The 25,816-nt window shown below is 43.9% G+C and overlaps 1 protein-coding gene across 1 annotated transcript in view; it reads left to right on the forward strand.

Annotated features, from left to right (window-relative positions):
* The window catches only part of adgb (androglobin), a 116,138-nt gene that overhangs the window by 54,661 nt on the left and 35,661 nt on the right, over positions 1–25,816 (forward strand). Inside the window, exons 14-23 of the mRNA XM_045695893.2 lie at positions 1,709–1,751; positions 4,388–4,544; positions 4,660–4,723; positions 6,523–6,636; positions 7,470–7,578; positions 10,586–10,721; positions 11,936–12,050; positions 12,644–12,811; positions 18,142–18,280; positions 18,367–18,492. Coding sequence (XP_045551849.1) covers positions 1,709–1,751; positions 4,388–4,544; positions 4,660–4,723; positions 6,523–6,636; positions 7,470–7,578; positions 10,586–10,721; positions 11,936–12,050; positions 12,644–12,811; positions 18,142–18,280; positions 18,367–18,492 — 1,171 coding nt within the window. The remainder of the gene's footprint in view (positions 1–1,708; positions 1,752–4,387; positions 4,545–4,659; positions 4,724–6,522; positions 6,637–7,469; positions 7,579–10,585; positions 10,722–11,935; positions 12,051–12,643; positions 12,812–18,141; positions 18,281–18,366; positions 18,493–25,816) is intronic.

Genomic DNA, 25,816 nt, shown 5'->3' on the forward strand with positions numbered 1-25,816 from the left:
ACTCATTGTGTTGGTTAGATGTTTAAATAATCACTTTACCTTTCTGTATTTTGGCAAAATAACAGGCGTTTTGGTGTCAAGTGCCATTCTAGATGCATATAACTTGTTTTAGGATAAACATTGTCATTGAAAGCTTCCACAATTTAATAAAAGTAGCGAACCTTGGTGGGGATTCCTATGGGTTGGGAGGGATCAGCCAATGTTTAGAGAGCATTGTCTTCTTCAAATTGGGTTGCCTATGGTTTGTAAACCAAAGACTAAGGTTGTATCCAGGAGCCCAGACCAAGCTTTATACTAGGACATTGGTCCCAAGATCCAGACCAAGACCCAGTGAGTTGAGAACATGACAAGCTAAAGACTGAATTTATGTGGTCTCAAGATCAAGAGTCCATGGGCCCTTTCTTCAAGTAGAGTAAACTGTTTCAGTTATGACCGTTTCGGTTTGGACAATCTTGTCTTATTTTGGACTTTAAAGAATCCCCATAGCTAACATATGGCTGGTTATCATTCATTTGGACAGCAAACATATATTTTAGTCTTAAATGTAAATGTAGTCCCAAAATCGTACTAAACATATTTCTTGAAATATTAGATGTTTGGTAGAGACACTTCTAAAAAATACATGAAGATTTACCAACTTTCTCACAAATGTTCTCTAAAATGTTTGCAGACAGGTAACTCACCATGTGGCCATGCTGGAGAAGTGTGCAATCCCATCACCTGGTGATATGTGCAGGGGTGTGGCTTTAAATCACATTCATTCTGCAGTATTTTAATGTGTGTGTTTCAGTAGTGACAGCATTTTTTTTTTTTTATTAAAACAGAACTACTAATTAGATCAATATCTTCCAAGGTAATAATAGAACAACTCACAATTTTCTATTGAAATAATTGTAAAAAAAAAATTATTTGCTTTTTTTTCAAACATGTTTAGGAGTCAGTGTTTGGGACAGCCACCTCTCAATAGAAATAGGTGTATAAACAATGACTGAGTACAATATTTAATTTAACAATATGTTTGTTATTGCCTTAGATTGAATTAGAACGTATCATGATGTAAATAAATATCCTTAGTTTGGAGACTTAACTGTTTGTTAAAATAGCTTTTTCGGGGTGGGACTGCAATTTGCACCACTTCTGTACAATCATCCATATATTATGCACTACTTTTGACCGGAGCCCTTTTGGCCCTGGTCAAAAGTAGTGCTCTATGTTGTGAATAATGTGCCATTTCAGATTCAGCCCCTCTACAGTATGTCTTAATTAGCCTGTTTAGAGGAACATGACATGTAAGTGTTTTCATAATCCCTGGAACTGAGAAACATGCTCTGATACACAACACAATGCCTGCCCTCTACATCTGTTAACAAGCTAAGTAACATGATTACAGTCCACATGCAGTGTTCATTTAGCTGGGGAGGAAGGAGTCCCCTTGCCTTGTCACATTAAGGTATGTATGACTGGTGTTCCCGTGCCAGATAGCTCTCTGTCTCTCGCTCTCTCTCTCTCTCTGCAGTTCAGTTGGGATAGGAGGATTACTACAGGCATCTACTGTATAGACCCTCTGCTGCTCAACTGTGACATGCCTTTCTGCTTCTCTCTCTGTTTCTTTCTCTCTGTTTCTCTCGCTCTCTCTCTCTCCTTGCCTCTTACTCTCCCCCAATGTTTGTAACTGGTTATTTCTCCCCCCATCTCTCTATCCCTTTAGGTTATAGCAGATGACAAGAAGAAGGATGACAATACAACCAATGGTAAAGGCTATCTCAATTCTACCCAACCACACCACACAGTACATACATTACATAATACTACAGTGCTATACACTGATCAATCTGATTCATTACTATCACTGAAAGTGACAATAACATATTGTGAAAACCAACCTATATTTCATTAATGGTACTGTAAGAAGTGCGTCCATTTATTTGATGGTGGTTTGTAAATCTACGGTATGTCACTATTAGTGTAATGTACAGATGTGTTTAGGAGCCGTGTGTCTTTCCCCCCTTCCTCTCCTCCTTCCCTCCCATCCTCTTCCCCCCTTACCCTTCCTCCTTGGCTGAGACTCTTTGAAGATGCGTCTGGAATTATGCTTTACGACAACCGTCCAATTATCTAGCCTACCTCTTCCCCTCTTTTCATTGCTTGGTAACACCTGCCATTGGAGTAACAGGATGACCATTGCTCAGTGCGGCCCTCTGCGTATAGCCCTATGTAGCTCCACAAGGATCATCTTCTCTTTGAGTGGAACTTCACTGATATATGATCAATGATATGTATGTTTACATGGAAGCATTATGTGGGAGTGAGCAGTGTTGATCTGAGGCTCCTGAATATATGTTAATGTATGGGCCCCAGATGCCACATGGACGACTGTAGATCAGCACAGACCGATTTCCCTATGAGTCACTAGAAAAACACTGCTATTTATATTTAATAGCAACACTATCTCAAAGCCATAAAATGTGTCATAAAAAAAGTCTATCCTATCTATTCAGCTGATACTTATTCATTTCCTTAGTTTTGGGGTTTAATTTGTGAAGGCTTCAAATGTTGCTATAGGCATTGATTATGTTTGATCTACTGTATAGTTCATGAATAACTCTTATAGGCATTGATTATGTTTGATCTACTGTACAGTTCATTAATAGCTCTCATGCACTTTGATTATGTTTGATCTACTGTACAGTTCATGAATAGCTCTCATGCACTTTGATTATGTTGGATCTACTGTACAGTTCATGAATAGCTCTCTTGCACTTTGATTATGTTTGATCTACTGTACAGTTCATGAATAGCTCGCATGTACTTTGATTATGTTTGATATACTGTACAGTTCATGAATAGCTCACATGTACTTTGATTACAGTTGAAGTCGGAAGTTTACATACACCTTAGCCAAATACATTTAAACTCAGTTTTTCATAATTCCTGACATTTAATCCTAGTAAACATTCCCTGTCTTAAGTTAGTTAGGATCATCACTTTATTTTAAGAATGTGAAATGTATGCTGGGGTCATTGTCCATTTGTGGAAGTATGCTTGGGTTCATTGTCCATTTGGAAGATCCATTTGCGACCAAGCTTTAACTTTCTGACTCAATATATCCACATAATTTTCCTGCCTCATGATGCCATCTATTTTGTGAAGTGCACCAGTCTCTCCTGCAGCAAAGCACCCCCACAACATGATGCTGCCACCCCCGTGCTTCATGGTTGGGATGGTGTTCTTCGGCTTGCAAACATCCCCCTTTTTCCTCCAAACATAACGATGGTTATTATGGCCAAACAGTTTTTTTTTGTTTCATCAGACCAGAGGACATTTCTCCAAAAAGTACGATCTTTGTCCCATGTGCAGTTGCAAACCGTAGTCTGGCTTTTTAATGGCAGTTTTGGAGCAGTGGCTTCTTCCTTGCTGAGCGGCCTTTCAGGTTATGTCGATATAGGACTCATTTTACTGTGGATATAGATACTTTCGTACCTGTTTCCTCCAGCATCTTCACAAGGTCCTTTGCTGTTCTGGGAATGATTTGCACTTTTCGCACCAAGGTACGTTCAACTCTAGGAGACAGAACGCGTCACCTTTCTGAGTGGTATGACGGCTGCGTGGTCCCATGGTGTTTATACTTGCGTACTATTGTTTATACAGATGAATGTGGTACCTTCAGGCATTTGGAAATTGCTCCCAAGGATGAACCAGTCTTGTGGAGGTCTCTAATTTTTTTTCTGTGGTCTTGACTGATTTCTTTTTATTTTCCCATGATGTCAAGCAAAGAGGCACTGAGTTTGAAGGTAGGCCTTGAAATACATCCACAGGTACACCTCCAATTGACTCAAATGATGTCAATTAGCCTATCAGAAGCTTCTAAATCCATGACATCATTTTCTGGAATTTTCCAAGCTGTTTAAAGGCACAGTCAACTTAGTGTATGTAAACTTCTGACCCACTGGAATTGTGATACAGTGAGTTAATAGTGAAATAATCTGTCTGCAAAAAATTGTTGGAAAAATTGCTTGTGTCATGCACAACGTAGATGTCCTAACCGACTTGCCAAAACTAGTTTGTTAACAAGAAATTTGTGGTGTGGTTGAAAAACAAGTTTTAATGACTCGAACCAAAGTGTATGTAAACTTCCGACTTCAACTGTATGTTTTATCTACTGTACAGTTCATGAATACATCTCATATACTTTGATCATGTTTGATCTACTGCATAGTTTCATGAATAACTCTCATATACTTTGTTGCTCACAATAATATAGATCAAAAGCAGCTAACCAATCAATTCTATAGCTTTTACACAAAGCTTTCTCATCATGATCTGTGTCAGTTTGAGATGCTCTTTAACATTTCAGCGATAGTCACTTTGTGACCTGTCCTCTCTGCAGATCAGGAGGTGTGTGAGACTGCCCCAGCCACAGAGCGGTCCAAACAGGCTAACGAGCCCAGCTCGGCGCTGCTGAAGTCTCAGGATTTGTTTGTTTCTGAGAAGCCTATGTTACAGGAGTCCTGGGTAGACCTGGATGACTTCTCCAAGTGCTTCCAGTAAGACCCATTGGTTTATAGCTATGTGGTACTGTATTTTTATGGCTCTGAAGACCACTACTCTTTGTCTTACAGTCCAAGGGGTTGATGCAAAATACTGGTTTGTTTTTTTCAGGACACTTGTGGTTTTCCACAAGCCTAACACGTATCCAAACCATTTCCAGAAATCGCATTTCAAGGTAAATGTATTCCTAAGTAAGGTCTAAGCTTTTTTTCAATGATATGTACTAACCTAACATATGGAATTGTTTTAGGATATTAATGAAATAGATTTTGTATTTTAGGACCCCTGTAGGTATACAAAATATTTATTCAACGGGTGGGTCTATTCCTGAATGCTGATTGGTTAAAACTGCATTCCAGCCGGTGTCTATTCCACAAGTTGCCACCGGCTAAATCTATGGCGTTAAAATGCCTATTTACTCTGTTCTATATGACTGCGCAATCCACTGTCTCATCATCCCAGCCAGGCAATTTATAAACTTGACCTCCACTATAAAAAGCATCAAGACATTATCTCACATTTCTTTTAGACTTACATTTAGTTTTCAACAGCGGAGATTTGTATAAACCTTGCTGTCTGTCTCTCCAACATTGTTTCAATATTGAAATTCGATCTCCTGCTATCCCATAGTAATGAACGTGTCGGGACGAGGCAGGCAGGCAGTGTTTCTCAACCAGTCTTGAATCATGAAATCATGAATCAGCTGACATTATTTTTATGGATATATACAAAATAAGTAAATTGAATAAAAAAAATAATTAAACTCGCTCTTTCCAGCTTCAGTTTGAAGTGATTGTGTTACTGTAGCTGTGTTGTTGGCTAGTTCCTCTGAAAAACAGTGTCCTGACGAGTGAGCACATTTTCTATGCCAGGTGAAATCGCGCCTCATTAGCTCATTGTTATGGATGTATCCAAATAAATGTCACTAGAAAACAGCTTAAACAAATGCAAATGCTGCTACTGTTGTTATTCTGGCTGCACTTTTTTGATGTGACTGTAAATTAGCTGTAGCTGGCTAGCTAGCAAGCATGAGATGAGAACGTTGACAGCCAGTATGGTAATGGCACATTTAGAACGAACTACTGGGTCGCGTCCATAGATACAGAAAAAAAAGACTGAACAACTGGGTCATGTCTCTAGAAACCCTAGATTTGTGTCGGGACATCTTGTGGAAGGATGAAATAGTATGAATAAATTAATACAAATAAAGTTTTTAAATGTCAATCATTATTTTATACAACATAACACATTGTATAAAAGTGATAATGCCCTCGAAGCCGGTGTTTGGAGGATATATCGGCACGGTTTGCCGGCCCTCGACGAACACCTGTGCCAATATATCCTCCAAACACCAGCTTCTCGGGCATTATCTCTGAAGTGGAAACATTATTTGATGAAACATTGAAATTGCCCTAACTGCTATTAGCCCATAGAAACTGATTGAATAACACACAAATACATGGCAAAAAAAGATAATTCAGAAAGAATTGTGGTTTGATGAAAGAAATCTACAATTGTGTATTATATTCTATGTACAAAAAATAACATTCACTTCCAGTCATTTTTACTGCACAGTAATTTTGTAGGGAGTTGGGACGGTGGCGTCTTTGGTTCCCACGCGGCTTCTGAACATCGTAAAACAGACAACATGTACATGTTCGTGACAGTCTAAGCTTTTCAGAATGGGATCATAATAGTTTGCAGCTCAAAACGTTCAAAGTTTACAGACGTTTTTCTTGAGCGAAAGCATTCTGAAGATCCTCTCTCGTATCACAAAAACCGCTCTACCACTGCTCCCAGCCATCCCACAGGCTAATGGCTGACATCACCCAATGCAAAAATGCCCAGAATTATTTAGCTCAAACACACTGACTTTTATTGGTAAGAGTTTTAAGGGCATCCATACAATACATGGAGTGAAAACTGTGTGATAGTGTTGACAAATGGAATGACATCCCTGATTTTTGTCATCAGAGCACCATCTCCTCCAAAGTATCATCCATGACTCTGAACTGCCCTGTAGGCTCCACCCACTCTGCTGCTACACCTGTACGCCACCCAGGCTCCTCGGCTGCTGCACATATTCAGGTACAATACAAACTTGTAAAGCTACACCTGTACAGCTACACCTGTACAGCTACACCTTACTGTAACATCCATTCAATTCAGGCACAATAACCATCCATGCGCCTTAACTTCACTGTGTCTGCAGCGCTAAATACTAAATACAGGGGGCAAAAATACCATGCTGCAGCCTGTATCAAGTAATATCTTATAGCTAGCTACCTCTATCATTGGCATGTGTACTGTGTTAGTCAAACTCAAAGCTTCTTTAAATTGTACGGAGCTAACTCTGTCCTTCCACTATACATGCATGCTTTGACACATGCATGCTTTGACACACTCCCACCTGCCCAATCTGCCTTCCCTGTCGCCCAGCCACACCTCACAGTGCCCTCTGCTGTTGCGTTTCCACAGGTACACCTTCTCTACTGATGGGCTCTACTGTCCAGCACACTGCACTGCACCTGCGATTTTTATCAGCCCACAGTGTTAGGACTGCAGCCACCCTCTCTGGTGGCCTGTGTGTGCGTGCATGTTGGATTGAGATGGAGCGTTTGACTCCTTTCATCCCGGGCACGTCTGTGTCGCTCGCTCTTTATCTGTCTTTTTCTCTGTCTCTAGCTCGCTGTCCTTCCATACTCCCATCTCCTTTCTTATTCCTTATGTTGCCGCCTTGCATGCTTTCTCTCTCTCTCTCTCTCTCTCTCTCTCTCTCTCTCTCTCTCTCTCTCTCTCTCTCTCTCTTATTTATATATATATCCCCTTCTCTCTCTCCTCTCTCTCCCCCCTCTTTTCCTTCTCCTCCCCTCCATACTGATGAGTGTAGCTTGGTGCTGTTTGTCTGTGTGTTTCTCCAGTCTCCAGATGAGAAGGGCTCTCACTACCTGTTGGTGGACAGCCTGCAGCCTTCCCACATCCTCATCAGCTTCTCTGCTTTGGTACACTGGGGAGAGACAGCCGATGAGAGTAAGGGCATAACATTCAAAAACACCCACATGCATGGACGTACACACACACACTCACATATGCTCATGCGCACACACGCACGTATGCAGCATACACACACACACTTGGACATGCACACACCATGCGCATACCACAGACACATGTTTATATCGCACTCAAACATCATTGTCGTGTCTTTGGCTATGCCGGATTAAGTGATATGACATGCTAACCTATAAAATCCTTTCTCTGTAATTAATCATGTAAATGTAATTAACTAGAAAGTCGGGGCACCACGGAAGAACGTTTATAGAGCCGTTATCTTCCGAATAAACTCTTAAAATACTTAGTCATATTTTACATCGATAGCAGTCAATATTAACCCTTATCTTATTTTCAGTCTCATAATGAAAGTTGTAAATTCTTGGCTATCTTCACGAACCCTGGCTAACAAGTTGAATCAGCAATACAAAATTGGGTTTAATTATTTATTTACTAAATACCTAAACTAATCACACAGAATTACAAATACACCGAATACAAATGATGTCATACATGATGGCTGGTTACACAAAGGAAAGGGGGTTGGGCTTGAATGAAAGAGCGGGAAGATTTAGGAACAAAGAAACAGCAGCTATGCTATCGTAAATACATTATCTTATGCATTCTAAATTACCGCCCATTTGGAAAAGGAAAATGCAATAAATATTTACTCTGAGCTGCGCTTCGGTAGATTGGTCGTAGATGCTGGCCGGGTTGGCCAACAGATCTTCCTGTCCTCGGAAGAATGTCTCTGGTGGTAAATTGGATACGTGGTGGTATCTTCGTCTGGTTGTTAGACTGGATCTGTCGTCCGTCCTTTCCTAGCCCACGTCTACAGCGGCCGCTGCTAACTCAACGGCTAGGAAGTATCACTTCTGTAGTGAATAAGCTCAAAGTTCATACCATTCGCCACCAAAGCTCACGCCGAGGTTGGCTTAGTTCTGTACTTGACATGTGTGTCCTTCTAACGTAGAGGCTGCAGACCTCACGTACTGGAACATGTGGTTATCTTTTCGTCAAAGGCTTATATAGTGGAGAGGGGGAAGGATGTGTTTCATCGTTTATAACCCCTGTCTCTTCACAGGGGTGGGCCACTGATCAAGCAGGGCACTTTCCTTATGAAAACCCAATTCTCTCATTTGGAAGCTAAAATTACATTTAATCTCCTAACAAACAATTTCAATATCAAACATTTCAATTGCATAACAATTCCATGTTACTCTGATAACTAGAGGGTATATACTTTCTCAGGTACAGTTTATGTCGTCCTGTCATCAGTCATAATGTCTCAGATGACAACCGAACTGACATCCATACTCATTACGTTCCAAAGCATATTTCCAACTGGTTTTATTACCAAAATATGGTTCCTTTCCCCATTTGTTTGATGTTCCCAGGCTCTCTATATTTAACAGGACAGCAGTCCTTCAGGACAGCAGTCCTTCAGTAGGGTCAGAGAGGGGAAGGGAGAAAGGTATTTATGGGGGGGGGGGTCATAAACCTTACCCACAGGCCAACGTCATGACATCATGCACAGACAAACCACTTAAAAACACGCACATGGTGTGCACGTTTCATAATACAATGAACACAGCACCCATCTACACACACTCATACTCATCCACTCTCACTCAGTTACAAACATACGCACATCACACGTCTCCATATCAAGACTTGTTAAACAATAGAAAGAGTACACTATATATATACACAAGTATGTGGACACCTCTTCAAATGAGTGGATTCAGCTTTTTCAGCCTCACCCTTTGCTGACAGGTGTATAAAATCGAGCACACAGCCATGTAATCTCCATAGACAAACATTGGCAGTAAAATTGGCCTTGCTGAAGAGCTCAATTACTTTTAACGTGGCACTGTCATAGGATGCCACCTTTCCAAGGTCAGTTTGTCAAATTTCAGTTTGTCTAATTTCTGCCCTGCTACAGATGTCCCAGTCAACTGTAAGTGCTGTTATTGTGAAGTGGAAACGTCTAGGAGCAACAATGGCTCAACCACGAAGTGGTAGGCCACACAAGCTCACAGAACGGGACCGCCAAGAGCTGAAGTGCGTAGCTCTTAAAAATCTTCTGTCCTCGGTTGCAACCCTCACTATGGAGTTACGAACTGCCTCTGGAAGAAACATCAGCACAAGAACTGTTTGTCGGGAGCTTCATGAAATGGGTTTCCATGGCCGAGCAGCCACACGTAAGCCTAAGATCACCATGCGCAATGCCAAGCGACGGCTGGAGTGGTGTAAAGCTCGCCGAGCAGTGGAAACGCGTTCTCTGGAGTGATGAATCACACTTCACCCTGTAGCAGTCCGACGGACTAATCTGGGATTGGCGGATGCAATGAGAACACTACAATACCTGCCTGAATGTATAGTGCCAACTGTAACGTTTGGTGGTGGAGGAATAATGGTCTGGGGCTGTTTTTCATGTTTCGGCCTAGGCCCTGTTGTTCCAGTGAAGGGAAATCTTAACGCTACAGCATAAAATTATATTCTGGATGATTTTGTGCTTCTAACTTTGTGGCAACAGTTTGGGGAATGCCCTTTCCTGTTTCAGCATGACAATGCCCCTGTGCAAAAAGCGAGGTCCATACAGAAATAGCTTTTTGAGATCGGAGAGGAAGAACTTGACTGGCCTTCACAGAGCCCTGACCTCAACCCCATCAAACACCTTTGGGATGAATTGGAACGCCGACTGCGAGAGAGGCCCAACATCAGTGCCCGACCTCCCTAATGCTCTTGTGGAAGGAAGTCCCCGCAGCAATGTTCCAACATGTAGTGGAGAGCCTTCCCAGAAGAGTGGAGGCTGTTATAGCAGCAAAGGGGGACCAACTCAATATTAATGCCCATGATTTTGGAATGAGATGTTCGACGAGCAGGTGTCCACATAATTTTGGTCATGTACCATTATAACCCATCAATAGCACTTGTGTGCCTTTTGTTCGGCCATCTGTTTATATCTTCTGTCTTCTTGTAGAGAAGGAGAGTCCTGTGTGCAGGTCTGGAGTTCTCATAGCAGAGCCCTACTCCTGGAAGAGTCTGCTGCGTCAGCTACCTGTCCTCCACATCCAGACCACTGCCTGCAAGGCTGCCCTGCTGGTCCTCCCCCCTGGGTAAGACCTGGCTCAACCTGGCCTGACCACCCTCACCACCAGCCATACATATACAAACTGTTGTTGGCACCAGACATTTCATGACACTCTGAAGCAGTAACATGGTGCCCATGTTCCAAAGTTGGCCATCATCAGGGTGCATAAAAGCCTCACCACACCCTCATGATGTTTGGATGTTGAACTTTTGCCCTTATGAGACCAGTGTTTTCTATGGTTTTATTGATGAAAATAACCCAACACAATCTTTACACTATTAACTTAACTGCTGATTTCCAAAGCTACAGCTGAAACCTCACACCATCAATATATCTTTTACAGTTAGATCTGACGCTCTGAGAAAAAAACTTGCCCTAGTCTCTATTAATGGCTTCTGATTGGCCTAGAAGCAGGGGGCCTAGTTTCTGGGGTCAGGCGGAGGAACGCGGAGCTACAATTACCACTGTGCCGTGGTTTAAACGTAACACTTAGCGCACAAGGCGTCCCCGAGTGATTGAAGTGGATGGGGGGCTGTTTCCGCCAAATGATAATGAACTCAATCTCAACCTCTCACTCTTCTTCACGCTCTCTCTTTTCAATCCTTTTCTATCTCTCAATCTTTCCCTCGATCTGTTTCGCACACACAATCAATCTACAGTATCTCTCCCTCTTTTATATTTCTCTCACTTCATTTTCTCTCTCAACCACTTCCCTCTCCTCCCTCTATCCATTATTCTATTCTCTTAAGCCCAACACCAATCAGGTCTATTGTCATTGATCATGTTTGGCTGTTATAGCTGTATTATGCCAAGCTTATGAGATGGAGGAGTCCAGCTCCACTCTGTCAGGCTGGCAGTGTTCTAGCAGGGCTGTGAGCTGCTGTGGGCCACGGTGCATTAGCACGACTGCTCTATGAGTGGACCACACTTGACCGAGGCAGCCAGGAAGACATTACTGCCAGACAGAGACATGGCTTTGTAATTGGGTCTGAGAGAAAGGGATTATTAACCTACTGTATATGGAAATGAATCTGTAGAGCTGACTAGGCCTTGGTGCAGCAGCTCTAAGCGGAGTAGCACTATCATTGGGTTTTTATCAACTCTAAGTTTCATGGTTTGTTATCTGGTGAGGGGTTGGTTTCACATAATATTAGGGCTAATCTGATCCCGCTCTCTTAACCCCTTTCTATCCCTCCATTCTCTACTCTCGCCCTCACCCCCTCTCCTCCCCTGCCCTAGGCGTCATGTCCTGTGCATCCACACGAGGGCACCTCTGGGCTACCACGTCCACCTGTACAGCATGGCACCCTTCGTTTTCGGAGACGAGGAGACTGTCATGCCTCACCTTGACAAGGTAAGTTAAGAGGACACCACAGTCACCATGGAAACACCAGCAGACAGCCATACCGCAATAGCCGCTTGGTTTCTCCTCACCTTCTGTTTATACGCCCACTCAGGCATGGGTATACCTCCTCATCCTCCGCTTCTTACCTCTCCTCTCACTCTCGGATGCGCGTCTGATGTTAAGGATGATATCCACTCTGCACTCAGGCCCACAGTGGGTCAGAGATCTCTGTCTGTCTGTCTCTGTCTGTCTGTCTCTGTCTCTATCACGGAAAGCTGATGCTGGTCACAATACACCAACAGCTGGAGGGGGAGGGGAGGAGAGGCAGGCAGTGTACTGTGGCTGCTCAGGCTACAGGGACTTTCTCTTATAAACCCAAGACTGTGAACATGTTGGCTTATTCATGCCATATGCAGACTCAAGCAGCTGGAAAATGACTAGTCAGGCAGTATTTGCACAAGAAGTGTGTTTGATAACTTTTTTCTCCACGGTGAATAAGCAGACGGAATGGACAGAACCAAGGAGCATTTTCTCTGACATTCCACTTTCACCTCACGTGTCCTTACCCCCACCCCCTCTTCTCCTCTCCTCCCCACCTCCAGGAGAGTGTGCGTTTTTGTGAGCAGGCCCTGTCTATTCTGAGGGCACTGGGCAGAGTGGTCAGCTCCTTCTCAGATGAGCTGGAGCTCCCAGCAGCCACCAGGGCTCTGGGGGACGCCCACTGTCCCGCTCAGCTCAGCACTGTCGGAGGGCTCCGAGACCACCAGAGGGTAGGACACATGTAAAAATACACACACACACACACACTGACACTGGACACACACACACACACACACACACACACACACACACACACACACACACACACACACACACACACACACACACACACTGACACTGGACACACACTGACACTAGACACACTCGACACACACTGACACTAGACACACTCGACACTAACACTAGACACACACACACACTGGACACACACACACACTGACACTGGATGGACACACACGCACACACACACACACACACACACACACACACACACACCACACACACACACACACACACACACACACACACACACACACACACACACACATACTGTATACAAGCACACACACTCAGGGCCGGACTACCACATTTGGGGCCCCGGGGCACCTACCTCCGAATATTTTTTTTAGGAAAATATCAGCAAAGGTAATACAATATTTCTAATACTAATTCTGAGTTTAGGTTGCCCCGAACTTGGCGGGTGTCTGAATAGCTCGCCGTGATGGCGAGCTATGTACTCAGAATATTGAAAAATGTGCTTTCGCTGAAAAGCTATTTTAAAATCTGACACAGCGATTGCATAAAGGAGTTCTGTATCTATAATTCTTAAAATAATTGTTATGTATTTTGTCAACGTTTATGATGAGTATTTTTGTAAATTCACCAGAAGTTTTTGGTGGGAATACATTTTCTGAACATCACGCGCCAATGTAAAAAGCTGTTTTTGGATATAAATATGAACTTGATTGAACAAAACATACATGTATTGTATAACATAATGTCCTAGGAGTGTCATCTGATGAAGATCATCAAAGGTTAGTGCTTCATTTAGCTGTGTTTTGGGTTTTATTGACATATATGCTTGCTTGAAAAATGGCTGTGTGGTTATTTTGGTCTATGTACTCTCCTAACATAATCTAATGTTTTGCTTTCGCTGTAAAGCCTTTTTGAAATAGGACAACGTTGTTGGATTCAGGAGAGGTTTATTTTTCAAATGGTGTAAAATAGTCGTATCTTTGAAAAATTGAAATTATTGGATTTTTGAGGTTTTTGTATTTCACGCCATGCGATCCCATTGGCTGTTGGCTAGGGGTTCCTCTGGCGGAACAGGGTTCCGCTAGCGGAACGCCTAGATGTAAGAGGTTCCTCCGCATCCAACAACACCACCACTCTTGACATGGGCACAAGAGTGTCTGTACTTCCTAAGACGGGTGAAACAATTCTGCATGCCACCCCAGGTCCTCTCCAAATACTACCACTACACCATCGAGAGAGTCCTAACCAGTTACATCACATCCTGGTACGGGAATTGCTCCGTCCACAACCGCAAAGCCCTCCAGCGGGTGATGAAGAGGGCCCAGTTACATCACTGGGACTGTGCTCCCACCCATCCAGGACATCTACTCGAAACGGTGCCTGCAGCATCATCAAGGACCCCACATACCCCAGGCATGAGCTGTTCACTCTGTTACGGTCGGGCAGACGATATCGGAGCATGATGTCTGACACCAACAGGCTCAGAAATAGTTTCTATCTACAAGCCATCAGACTGCTGAACACTTGAACTGGACTGACCACCTGCTCTGATTTTCCACACCTTAGCACACATGCACTCACCCACACATGCACTCACCCACACAGACAAACACACAATAAATTGAGCCATTGCCTTTGTTTGTATTATTATCTTTTATTATTTCTTATTGTCATTGCATTGTTGAGAAGAAACCTACAAGTAAGTATTTTGTTGGAAGGTGTATACCATCTGTATCCCGAAAATATGACCAATATAACTTTTTTTAATGATTTTTTTTATTTCACCTTTATTTAACCAAGTAGGCCAGTTGAGAACAAGTTCTCATTTACAACTGCGACCTGGCCAAGATAAAGCAAAGCAGTGCGACACAAACAACAACACAGAGTTACACATGGAATAAACAAACGTACAGTCAATAACACAATAGAAGAAGTCTATATACAGTGTGTGCAAATGGCGTAAGGCAATAAGTAGGCCATAGTAGCGAAGTAATTACAAATTAGCAAATTAACACTGGAGTGATAGATGTGCAGATGATGATGTGCAAATAGAAATACTGGTGTGCAAAAGCGCAAAAAAAGGTAATAAAAACAATATGGGGATGAGGTAAGTAGTTGGATGGGCTATTTACAGATGGGCTGTGTACAGCTGCAGCGATCGGTAAGCTGCTCAGATAGCTGACGCTTAAAGTTAGTCAGGGAGATATGTCTCCAACTTCAGCGACTTTTGCAATTTGTTCCAGTCATTGGCAGCAGAGAACTGGAAGGAGAGGCGGCCAAAGGAGGTGTTGGCTTTGGGGATGATCAGTGAGATATACACTGCTCAAAAAAATAAAGGGAACACTTAAACAACACATCCTAGATCTGAATGAAATAAATAATCTTATTAAATACTTTTTTCTTTACATAGTTGAATGTGCTGACAACAAAATCACACAAAAATAATCAATGGAAATCCAATTTATCAACCCATGGAGGTCTGGATTTGTAGTCCCACTCAAAATTAAAGTGGAAAATCACACTACAGGCTGATCCAACTTTGATGTAATGTCCTTAAAACAAGTCAAAATGAGGCTCAGTAGTGTGTGTGGCCTCCACGTGCCTGTATGACCTCCCTACAACACCTGGGCATGCTCCTGATGAGGTGGCGGATGGTCTCCTGAGGGATCTCCTCCCAGACCTGGACTAAAGCATCCGCCAACTCCTGGACAGTCTGTGGTGCAACGTGGCATTGGTGGATGGAGCGAGACATGATGTCCCAGATGTGCTCAATTGGATTCAGGCCTGGGGAACAGGCGGGCCAGTCCATAGCATCAATGCCTTCCTCTTGCAGGAACAGCTGACACACTCCAGCCACATGAGGTTTAGCATTGTCTTGCATTAGGAGGAACCCAGGGCCAACCGCACCAGCATATGGTCTCACAAGGGGTCTGAGGATCTCATCTCGGTACCTAATGGCAGTCAGGCTACCTCTGGCGAGCACATGGAGGGCTGTGCGGCCCCCCAAAGAAATGCCACCCCACACCATGACTGACCCACCGCCAAACCGGTCATGCTGGAGGATGTTGCAGGCAGCAGAACGTTCTCCACGGCGTCTCCAGACTCTGTCACGTCTGTCACATGTGCTCAGTGTGAACCTGCTTTCATCTGTGAAGAGCGCAGGGCGCCAGTGGCGAATTTGCCAATCTTGGTGTTCTCTGGCAAATGCCAAACGTCCTGCACGGTGTTGGGCTGTAAGCACAACCCCCACCTGTGGACGTCGGGCCCTTATACCACCCTCATGGAGTCTGTTTCTGACCGTTTGAGCAGACACATGCACATTTGTGGCCTGCTGGAGGTCATTTTGCAGGGCTCTGGCAGTGCTCCTCCTGCTCCTCCTTGCACAAAGGTGGAGGTAGTGGTCCTGCTGCTGGGTTGTTGCCCTTCTACGGCCTCCTCCACGTCTCCTGATGTACTGGCCTGTCTCCTGGTAGCGCCTCCATGCTCTGGACAGTACACTGACAGACACAGCAAACCTTCTTGCCACAGCTCGCATTGATGTGCCATCCTGGATGAGCTGCACTACCTGAGCCACTTGTGTGGGTTGTAGACTCCGTCTCATGCTACCACTAGAGTGAAAGCACCGGCAGCATTCAAAAGTGACCAAAACATCAGCCAGTAAGCATAGGAACTGAGAAGTGGTCTGTGGTCACCACCTGCAGAACTACTCCTTTATTGGGGGTGTCTTGCTAATTGCCTATAATTTCCACCTGTTGTCTATTCCATTTGCACAACAGCATGTGAAATGTATTGTCAATCGGTGTTGCTTCCTAAGTGGACAGTTTGATTTCACAGAAGTGTGATTGACTTGGAGTTACATTGTGTTGTTTAAGTGTTCCCTTTATTTTTTTGAGCAGTATACATGCTGGAGCGCGTGCTACAGGTGGGTGTTATTATGGTGACCAGTGAGCTGAAATAAGGCGGAGCTTTACCTAGCAAAGACTTATAGATGACCTGGAGCCAGTGGGTCTGGCGATGAATATGTAGCGAGGGCCAGCCGACAAGAGCATAATACAGGTCGCAGTGGTGGGTGGTATATGGGGCTTTGGTGACAAAACGGATGGCACTGTGATAGACTGCATCCAGTTTGCTGAGTAGAGTGTTGGATGCTATTTTGTAAATTGCATTTCCGAAGTCAAGGATCGGTAGGATAGTCAGTTTTACGAGGGTATGTTTGGCAGCATGAGTGAAGGATGCATAGTTGCGAAATAGGAAGCCGATTCTATATTTAATTTTGCATTGGAGATGCTTAATGTGAGTCTGAAAGGAGAGTTTACAGTCTAACCAGACACCTAGGTATTTGTAGTTGTCCACATATTCTAAGTCAGGACTGTCCAGAGTAGTAATGCTAGTCAGGCGGGCGGGTGTGGGCAGCGATCGGTTGAAGAGCATGCATTTGGTTTTACTAGCATTTAAGAGCACTTGGAGGCCACGGAAGGAGTGTTGTATTACATTGAAGCTCGTTTAGAGGTTTGTTAACAGTGTCCAAAGAAGGGCCAGATGTATACAGAATGGTGTCGTCTGCATAGAGGTGGATCAAGGAATCACCCGCAGCAAGAGCGACATCATTGATATATACAGAAAAAGAGTCGGCCTGAGAATTGAACCCTGTGGTACCCCCATAGACTGCCAGACGTCCGGACAACAGGACCTTCGATTTTACACACTGAACTCTATCTGAGAAGTAGTTGGTGAACCAGGCGAAGCAGTCATTTGAGGAACCAAGACTGTTGAGTCTGCCGATAAGAATACGGTGATTGATGGAGTCGAAAGCCTTGGCCAGGTCGATGAAGACGGCTCCACAGTATTGTCTTTTATTGATGGAGGTTATGATATCGTTTAGTACCTTGAGCGTGGCTGAGGTGCACCTGTGACCAACTCGGAAACCAGATTGCACAGCGGAGAAGGTACGGGGGGATTCTAAATGGTCAGTGATCTGTTTGTTACCTTGGCTTTCAAAGTTAGGGCAGGATGGATATAGGTCTGTAACAGTTTGTGTCTAGAGTGTCACCCCCTTTGAAGAGGGTGATGACCGCGGCAGCTTTCCAATCTTTAGCAATCTCAGACGATACGAAAGAGAACTTGAAACTTCATATGATTTCTGGGGTCAGGGACCCCGAGGGAATGTGCCCTGAGTGCCCGGTCAGTAAGCCGGCCCAGCACACACATGCGCACACGCACACGCACACTCTCTCTCTCTCTCTCTTGGTGCACGCACTGACCTCCCCCACTCCTGTCTGTGCAGGTGTTTAATGAAGCAGTGTATCACATGATCTGCGTTGCTCTGGACAGGAAGCTGTCAGCAGAGGAGCTGTTTGCTGTCCAGGCCCTTACCAACGACCCCTCGCTCTCCACCAGCGAGACAAGGGGACCGTCCTCCACAGGTACAGGTTGGTGTGGAGTGTTTTTTTTCTCTGCAAGAATGTAATTGTATGTGTAACTATTTTGTGTATCATTGTGTGTTGTACAGATTGTGAGGCACCAGAGGGTTGGGGCAGCAGGAAGCCCACCGAGCAGGAAATCCAGGCAGTCAGGATCCTCCAGGCCGGCTTCAAGGGACATCTAGTCCGCGAGATCCTCAATTCTACTAAACCAGGTAATAATGGGTTAATGCTGTCCTTATCCTCAACGCTACTAAACCAGGTAATAATGGGTTAATACTGCCCTCATCCTCAACGCTACTAAACCAAGTAATAATGGGTTAATACTGCCCTCATCCTCAATGCTACTAAACCAAGTAATAATGGTTTAATACTGTCCTCATCCTCAACGCTACTAAACCAGGTAATAATGGGTTAATACTGTCCTCATCCTCAATGCAACTAAACCAGGTAATAATGGGTTAATGCTGTCCTCATCCTCAATGCTACTAAACCAGGTAATAATGGGTTAATGCTGTCCTCATCCTCAATGCTACTAAACCAGGTAATAATGGGTTAATGCTGTCCTCATCTTGAACACTACTAAACCAGGTAATAATGGGTTAATGCTGTCCTCATCCTCAATGCTACTAAACCAGGTAATAATGGGTTAATGCTGTCCTCATCCTCAACGCTACTGCACCAGGTAATAATGGGTTAATACTGTCCTCACCCTCAATGTTACTAAACCAGGTAATAATGGGTTAATACGGCCTCACACTCACAATCAAACTTCTCAATGTTGTTCAATTAAATTTTCCAATGGCCTCGGGGACAATTTTACAAGGTACAATCAGAGCACAATTAGATACATTCTTTGCTATAGATAGATCTGTTCATTGAGTTGAAGAGAGGAAGAATGGATTCACACTTAGAAAGAGAGGGATGTTATCCAGACCTTTTAATTGGTTTGTAACAGGTTGACTGTTGCTTGTCTAATGAGTGAAAGGTGAATTAAAGGCATGTGATTGTTGTTAAGAGCAGTTTGTATCTTTGCCAGATAAACATCTCTACCCTCATTGCTCTCCCTCTCCCTCCCTCTCTCCCCCACTCTCTTCCTTTCTTGTTTTCTGTTTCGCCGTATCTGAGGTGGCTGTTCCAGCTCACTCCCTCTGCTTCTGGTCGATTTCCCCCCACCCCCTCCTGCCAGCCCTACCCACTCCATCAATGCCACAGGGCTCAGGCTGGCATTGCCTTTCTCTCTCTCTCTCTCCCTTCCTCCCTTTCTTTCTTATTTTATTTTTCTGTTTCTCCGTATCTGTCAAAATTATTACCTATAATGCACCGAATATAACAGGTGTAGACTTTACCGTGAAACGCTTACTTACGAGCCCTTTCTCAACAATGTAGAGTTAGAAAGTAAGAAAATTAGCAAATAAAAATAGTAACACTAAATAGCAATAACGAGTCGATATACAAGGAGTACTGGTGCCGAGTCAATGTGCTGGGGGTACGAGGTAATATGTACATGTTGGTAGGGGTAAAAGTGACATAGCAATCAGTATAGATAATAAACAGACTAGCAGCAGCTTCTGTTGAGAGTGTGAAAGTGTGTGTGTGTGGCATCAATATGTGTCTGTGTGTGAGCGTATTTATACTTTTTTTTCACCTTTATTTAACCAGGTAGGCAAGTTGAGAACAAGTTCTCATTTACAATTGCGACCTGGCCAAGATAAAGCAAAGCAGTTTGACACATACAACAACACAGAGTTACACATGGCGTAAAACAAACATACTGTCAATAATACAGTAGAAAAATAATTCTATATACAATGTGAGCAAATGAGGTGAGATAAGGGAGGTAAAGGCAAAAAAGGCCATGGTGGCAAAGTAAATACAATATAGCAAGTAAAACACTGGAATGGTAGATTTGTAGTGGAAGAAAGTGCGAAGTAGAAATAGAAATAATGGGGTGCAAAGGAGCAAAATAAATAAATAAATACAGTAGGGGAAGAGGTAGTTGTATGGGCTGAATTATAGATGGGCTATGTACAGCTGCAGTGATCTGTGAGCTGCTCTGACAGCTGGTGCTTAAAGCTAGTGAGGGAGATAAGTGTTTCCAGTTTCAGAGATTTTTGTAGTTCGTTCCAGTCATTGGCAGCAGAGAACTGGAAGGAGAGACGGCCAAAGGAGGAATTGGCTTTGGGGGTGACCAGAGAGATATACCTGCTGGAGCGCGTGCTACAGGTGGGTGCTGCTATGGTGACCAGTGAGCGGAGATAATTGGGGACTTTACCTAGCAGGGTCTTGTAAATGACCTGGAGACAGTGGGTTTGGCGACGAGTATGAAGCGAGGGCCAGCCAACGAGAGCGTACAGGTCGCAGTGGTGGGTAGTAGAGGTCGACCGATTAATCGGAATGTCCGATTAATTAAGGCAGATTTCAGGTTTTTATAACAATCAGGCCGTAATTAATTTGCCAGAATTGTACATAATTATGACATAACATTGAAGGTTGTGCAATGTAACAGGAATATTTAGACTTAGGGATGCCACCCGTTAGATCAAATACGGAACGGTTCCGTATTTCACTGAAATAATAAACGTTTCGTTTTCGAAATGATAGTTTCCGGATTCGACCATATTAATGACCAAAGGCTCGTATTTCTGTGTGTTATTATGTTATAATTAAGTCTATGATTTGATATTTGATAGAGCAGTCTGACTGAGCGATGGTAGGCAGCAGCAGGCTCGTAAGCATTCATTCAAACAGCACCTTCGTGCGTTTGCCAGCAGCTCTTCGCAATTCTTCAAGCATTGTGCTGTTTGACTTCAAGCCTATCAACCCCCGAGATTAGGCTGATGTAACCGATGTGAAATGGCTAGCTAGTTAGCGGGGTGCGCGCTAATAGCGTTTCAAACGTCACTCGCTCTGAGACTTGGGAGTGGTTGTTCCCCTTGCTCTACATGGGTAACGCTGCTTCGAGGGTGGCTGTTGTCGATGTGTTCCTGGTTCGAGCCCAGGTAGGAGCGAGGAGAGGGACGGAAGCTATACTGTTACACAGGCAATACTAAAGTGCCTATAAGAACATCCAATAGTCAAAGGTATATGAAATACAAATCGTATAGAGAGAAATAGTCCTATAATTCCTATAATAACTACAACCTAAAACTTCTTACCTGGGAATATTGAAGACTCATGTTAAAAGGAACCACCAGCTTTCATATGTTCTCATGTTCTGAGCAAGAAACTTAAACGTTAGCTTTTTTACATGGCACATATTGCACTTTTACTTTCTTCTCCAACACTTTGTTTTTGCTTTATTTAAACCAAATTGAACATGTTTCATTATTTATTTAAGGCTAAATTGATAGTATTTATGTATTATATTAAGTTCAAATAAGTGTTAATTCAGTATTGTTGTAATTGTCATTATTACAAAGAAAAAAATTGGCCGATTAATCGGCATCGGCTTTTTTGGTCCCCCAATAATCGGCATCGGCGTCGAAAAATCATAATCGGTCGACCTCTAGTGGGTAGTATGTGGGGCTTTGGTGACAAAACTGATGGCACTGTGATAGACTGCATCCAGTTTATTGAGTAGAGTGTTGGAGGCTATTTTGTAAATTACATCGCCGAAGTCGAGGATCGGTAGGATGGTCAGTTTTATGAGGGTATGTTTGGCAGCATGGGTGCTTTGTTGCGAAATAGGAAGCCAATTCTAGATTTAACTTTGGATTGGAGATGTTTGATGTGAGTCTGGAAGGAGAGTTTACAGTCTAACCAGACACCTAGGTATTTGTAGTTGTATATGTAGTGTGTGTGTGTGTGTGTGTGTTGGAGTGTAAGTGTGTGTGAGTCTAATAAATGTGCATAGAGTCAGTGTAAGAGAGTCAGTGCAAAAAAGGGTAAAGTTAATAGTCTGAGTAGCCATTTGATTAACTGTTCAGTAATCATATGGCTTGGGGGTATGAAGTTGTTCAGGTGCCTTTTGGCCCCAGGTTGGCGCTCCGGTACCACTTGCCCCCAGGTTGGCGCTCCGGTACCACTTGCTGTGCCGTAGCAGAGTGAACAGTCTATAGCTTGGGTGGCTAGGGTCTTTGACAATTTACAGGCCCTTCCTCTAAAACCGCCTGGTATAGAGGACCTGGATGGCAGGGAGCTCGGCCTCAATGATGTACTGTGCCATCTCCACCGCCCTCTGTAGTGCCTTGTGATTAAGGGCGGTCCAGTTGTCATACCAAACGGTGATGCAGCCAGTCAAGATGCTCTCAATGGTGCAGCTATAAAACTTTTTCAGGGCCATTCCAAATCTTGTCAGCCTCCTTCTTCACAACTGTGATAGTGTGAGAGAAACATATTAAGTCAAGGAACTTGAAGCTATCGACCCGCTCCACTACAGCCTTGTCGATGTGGATGGGGTATCCTCGCCCCTCTGTTTCCTGTAGTCCACAATCAGCTCCTTTGTCTTGCTGACATTGAGGCAGAGGTTGTTGTCCTGGCACTGCACTGCCAGGTCTCTGACCTCATCCCTGTAGGCTGTCTCATCGTCGTCGGTGATCAGGCCTACTACCACTGTGTAGTCAGCAAACTAGATGAATGTGTTGAAGTGATGCATAGCCATACAGTCTTGGGTGAACAGGGAGTATAGGAGGGGACAAAACACACACCCCTGAGGGGCCGCAGTGTTGAGGGTCAGCGTGGCAGATGTGTTGTTACCCACCCTTACCACCTGGAGGAGGTCGTCAGAAAGTCCAGGATTCAGTTGCAGAACGAGGTGTTCAGTCCCAGGGTCCCGAGCTTGGTGATGAGCTTTGAGGCTGAGCTGTAGTCAATGCACAGCATTCTCACATAGGTATTTCTCCAGGTGGGAGAGAGCAGTGTGGAGTGCTATAGAAATTGAGTAATCTGTGGATCTGTTGAGGCGGTATGAGAATTCAAATCAAAGTTTATTTGTCACGTGCGCCAAATACAACAGGTGTAGACCTTACAGTGAAATGCTTACTTACAGGCTCTAACCAACAGTGCAAAGAAGGTATTAGGTGAACAATGGGTAAGTAAAGAAATAAAAACAACAGTAATAAGACAGTGAAAAATAATAGTAGCAAAATTGGAGTGGTGTCTGGGATGATGGTGTTGATGTTACAGCATTTCTTGGTTACAGATGTGAGTGCTACGGGACGATAGTCGTTTAGGCTGGTTACATTAGTTCTTAGGAACAGACACATTGGTGGTCTGCTTGAAACATGTTGGGATTACAGACTGGGACAAAGAGATGTTGGAAATTATGTGAAGATACTTGACAGCTCATCTGAGCATACTCTGAGAATGCGTCCTGGTATTCCGTCTGGCCCAGCGGCCTAGCGAGTGTTAACCTGTTTAAAAGTCTTACTCACATCGGCAATGGAGAGCAAGATCACACAGTTGTCCGGGACAGCAGGGGCTCTCATGTCTGGCTCAGCGTTTGCCTCGGTCTGGGAGATTTTCGTCACTGGACAACTCACGGCTGGGTTTTCCTTTTGTAATTTGTAATAGTCTGCAAACCCTACCACATCAGGCGAACATCGGAACCGGTGTAGTAAGATTCAATATTAGTCCTATATTGACATTTTCCATGTTTGATGGTTCGTCAGGGTCGTAAGCAGGCTTTCTTGCAATCATCCATGTCCGTGTCCGTTCATTGAAAGCGATAATCCATTGCTTTTTGTTAGGGTACTTATGTCCAGTATGGTCACTGTGGGGATGACTTCATCAATGCACTCGTTGATGAAACCCATGACTGATGTGGTAATCTCCTCAATGTTATCTGATGAATCCCTGAACATACTCTGGTCTGTGCTAGCGAAGCAGTCTTGTAGCTTAGCGTCCGCTTCATCAGACCACTTCCGTACTGAGCACATCTCTGGTACGTCCTGTTTGAGTTTTTGCTTGTAAACAGGAAGCAGGAGGATGGAGTCATGATCTGATTTGCAGAAGGGAGGGCGAGGGAAGGCCTTAATTAAAAGTGGTTCAGAGCCTCTTGGTAAAAGTGGGATAAACAGAATTTCAGGAGTAAAAGTCCTAGAAACAGCCACTAGAAACACTTCCTCTGGGTGAGCGTTTTCTTGTTTGTTTATGGCCCTGAACAGCTCGTTGAGTGCCTGCTTGGTTCCATTCTCGTTTTGTGGTAGGATGTAGACAGCAGTGATGATTACAGATAAAATATTTTGGCAGATAAAAACGTCTGCAATTTCCCATGAGATATTCTAGTTCAGGTGAGCAAAAGCTTGAGACTTCCTTCACACTTGAAGCAGCGCACCACTTGTTGTTTACAACAAAGAATATTAAAGTTTTTCACGTCCCGTTGGTAGGAATCTCTCAAACAGAGCTCAGCCATCTTGTTCTCAAGTGACTGGACATTGGCCAGTAAAATGGAGGGGAGTGCCGATTGATTTTCTCTGCGTCTTAGTCTAACAAATACTCCAGCACTCCTCCGTCGTCTTCGCTTGCAGCGCTTCGGTAACCCGAACAATGGAGTAGGGTCCGGTGTAAACAAGGGAAAAGCTGAGTTGAAGTAGGAGCTGAAATTGAGGTTAAAGTTAGTAGCTGTCGATTTATAATTCAAATGTACTTGGCTGTGATAATGGTGTGAGCTTTCTGTAAGAAATTAAGGATAAACACAAAAAAAGTCACAAAATAACAAAGTTGGGTTGGACCTTCTCCATCGGCGTCATCTTATTATTCTCTCTCTCTCTCTCTCTCTCTCTCTCTCTCTCTCTCTCTCCTCTCTCTCTCTCTCTCTCTGCCTCTCTCTCTCTCTGCCTCTCTCTCTCTCTGCCTCTCTCTCTCTCTGCCAAGAGTTAGCCCTGTGCCCTATCTTTGGGACTCTGGGCTGAAATAGAGACTTATCGATGAGTCTGCCACTCTCACTAATACACCCTGACAGGTGAGGTGGTGGGGGGGACAGGACAACACACACATTCATGCACACACACATCGACCCACCCACCTGCACCCCCTCGAACATCCAAACAGCTCTGTTGTGACATGTTTACGGGTTGAGGGAGAGCTAGAGAGAGGGAAAGGGATAGAAGGAGGGAGGGTGTTATTTAGGTGAGGGACATGAACAGACTCTATTTATTGCCAGGGCTTGAGGGTTATTCTGTCCTGTCCAGCCTGTCAGAACACAATATTAAGGCCTGGAGCAGAGACATGAGATTCCAGTACTCGCCAAACTCCCCTCCTTGTTACACTACACTCACAGACTTGTCATTAGGACGACACACACAGATTCCATCACTGGTACACCACACTGGTTGTTCAAGAAACTAATTTGTTTTGGTATAGAGCCCCCCCCCCCCCCCCCAATACCTAGATACCATATTCCAAGCCTTACATTTTAAACACACTGCATGCCTCAAAGCACTTTAGGAACACATAAAAAATAATGACATCAACAACTGATGTCTCATTACAGGCCACGCTGTCAGTTTTTTATCACTAACTACCTCAAATGCCCTGTCTGTCACAAACAGCCATCTCTCTACAAGATGACTTTTTCATCTCCCAAACCAGAGCCCA

This window comes from Salmo salar, chromosome 15 (assembly GCF_965601325.2).
Source record: "Salmo salar chromosome 15, fSalSal1, whole genome shotgun sequence".
Lineage (NCBI taxonomy): Eukaryota > Metazoa > Chordata > Actinopteri > Salmoniformes > Salmonidae > Salmo > Salmo salar.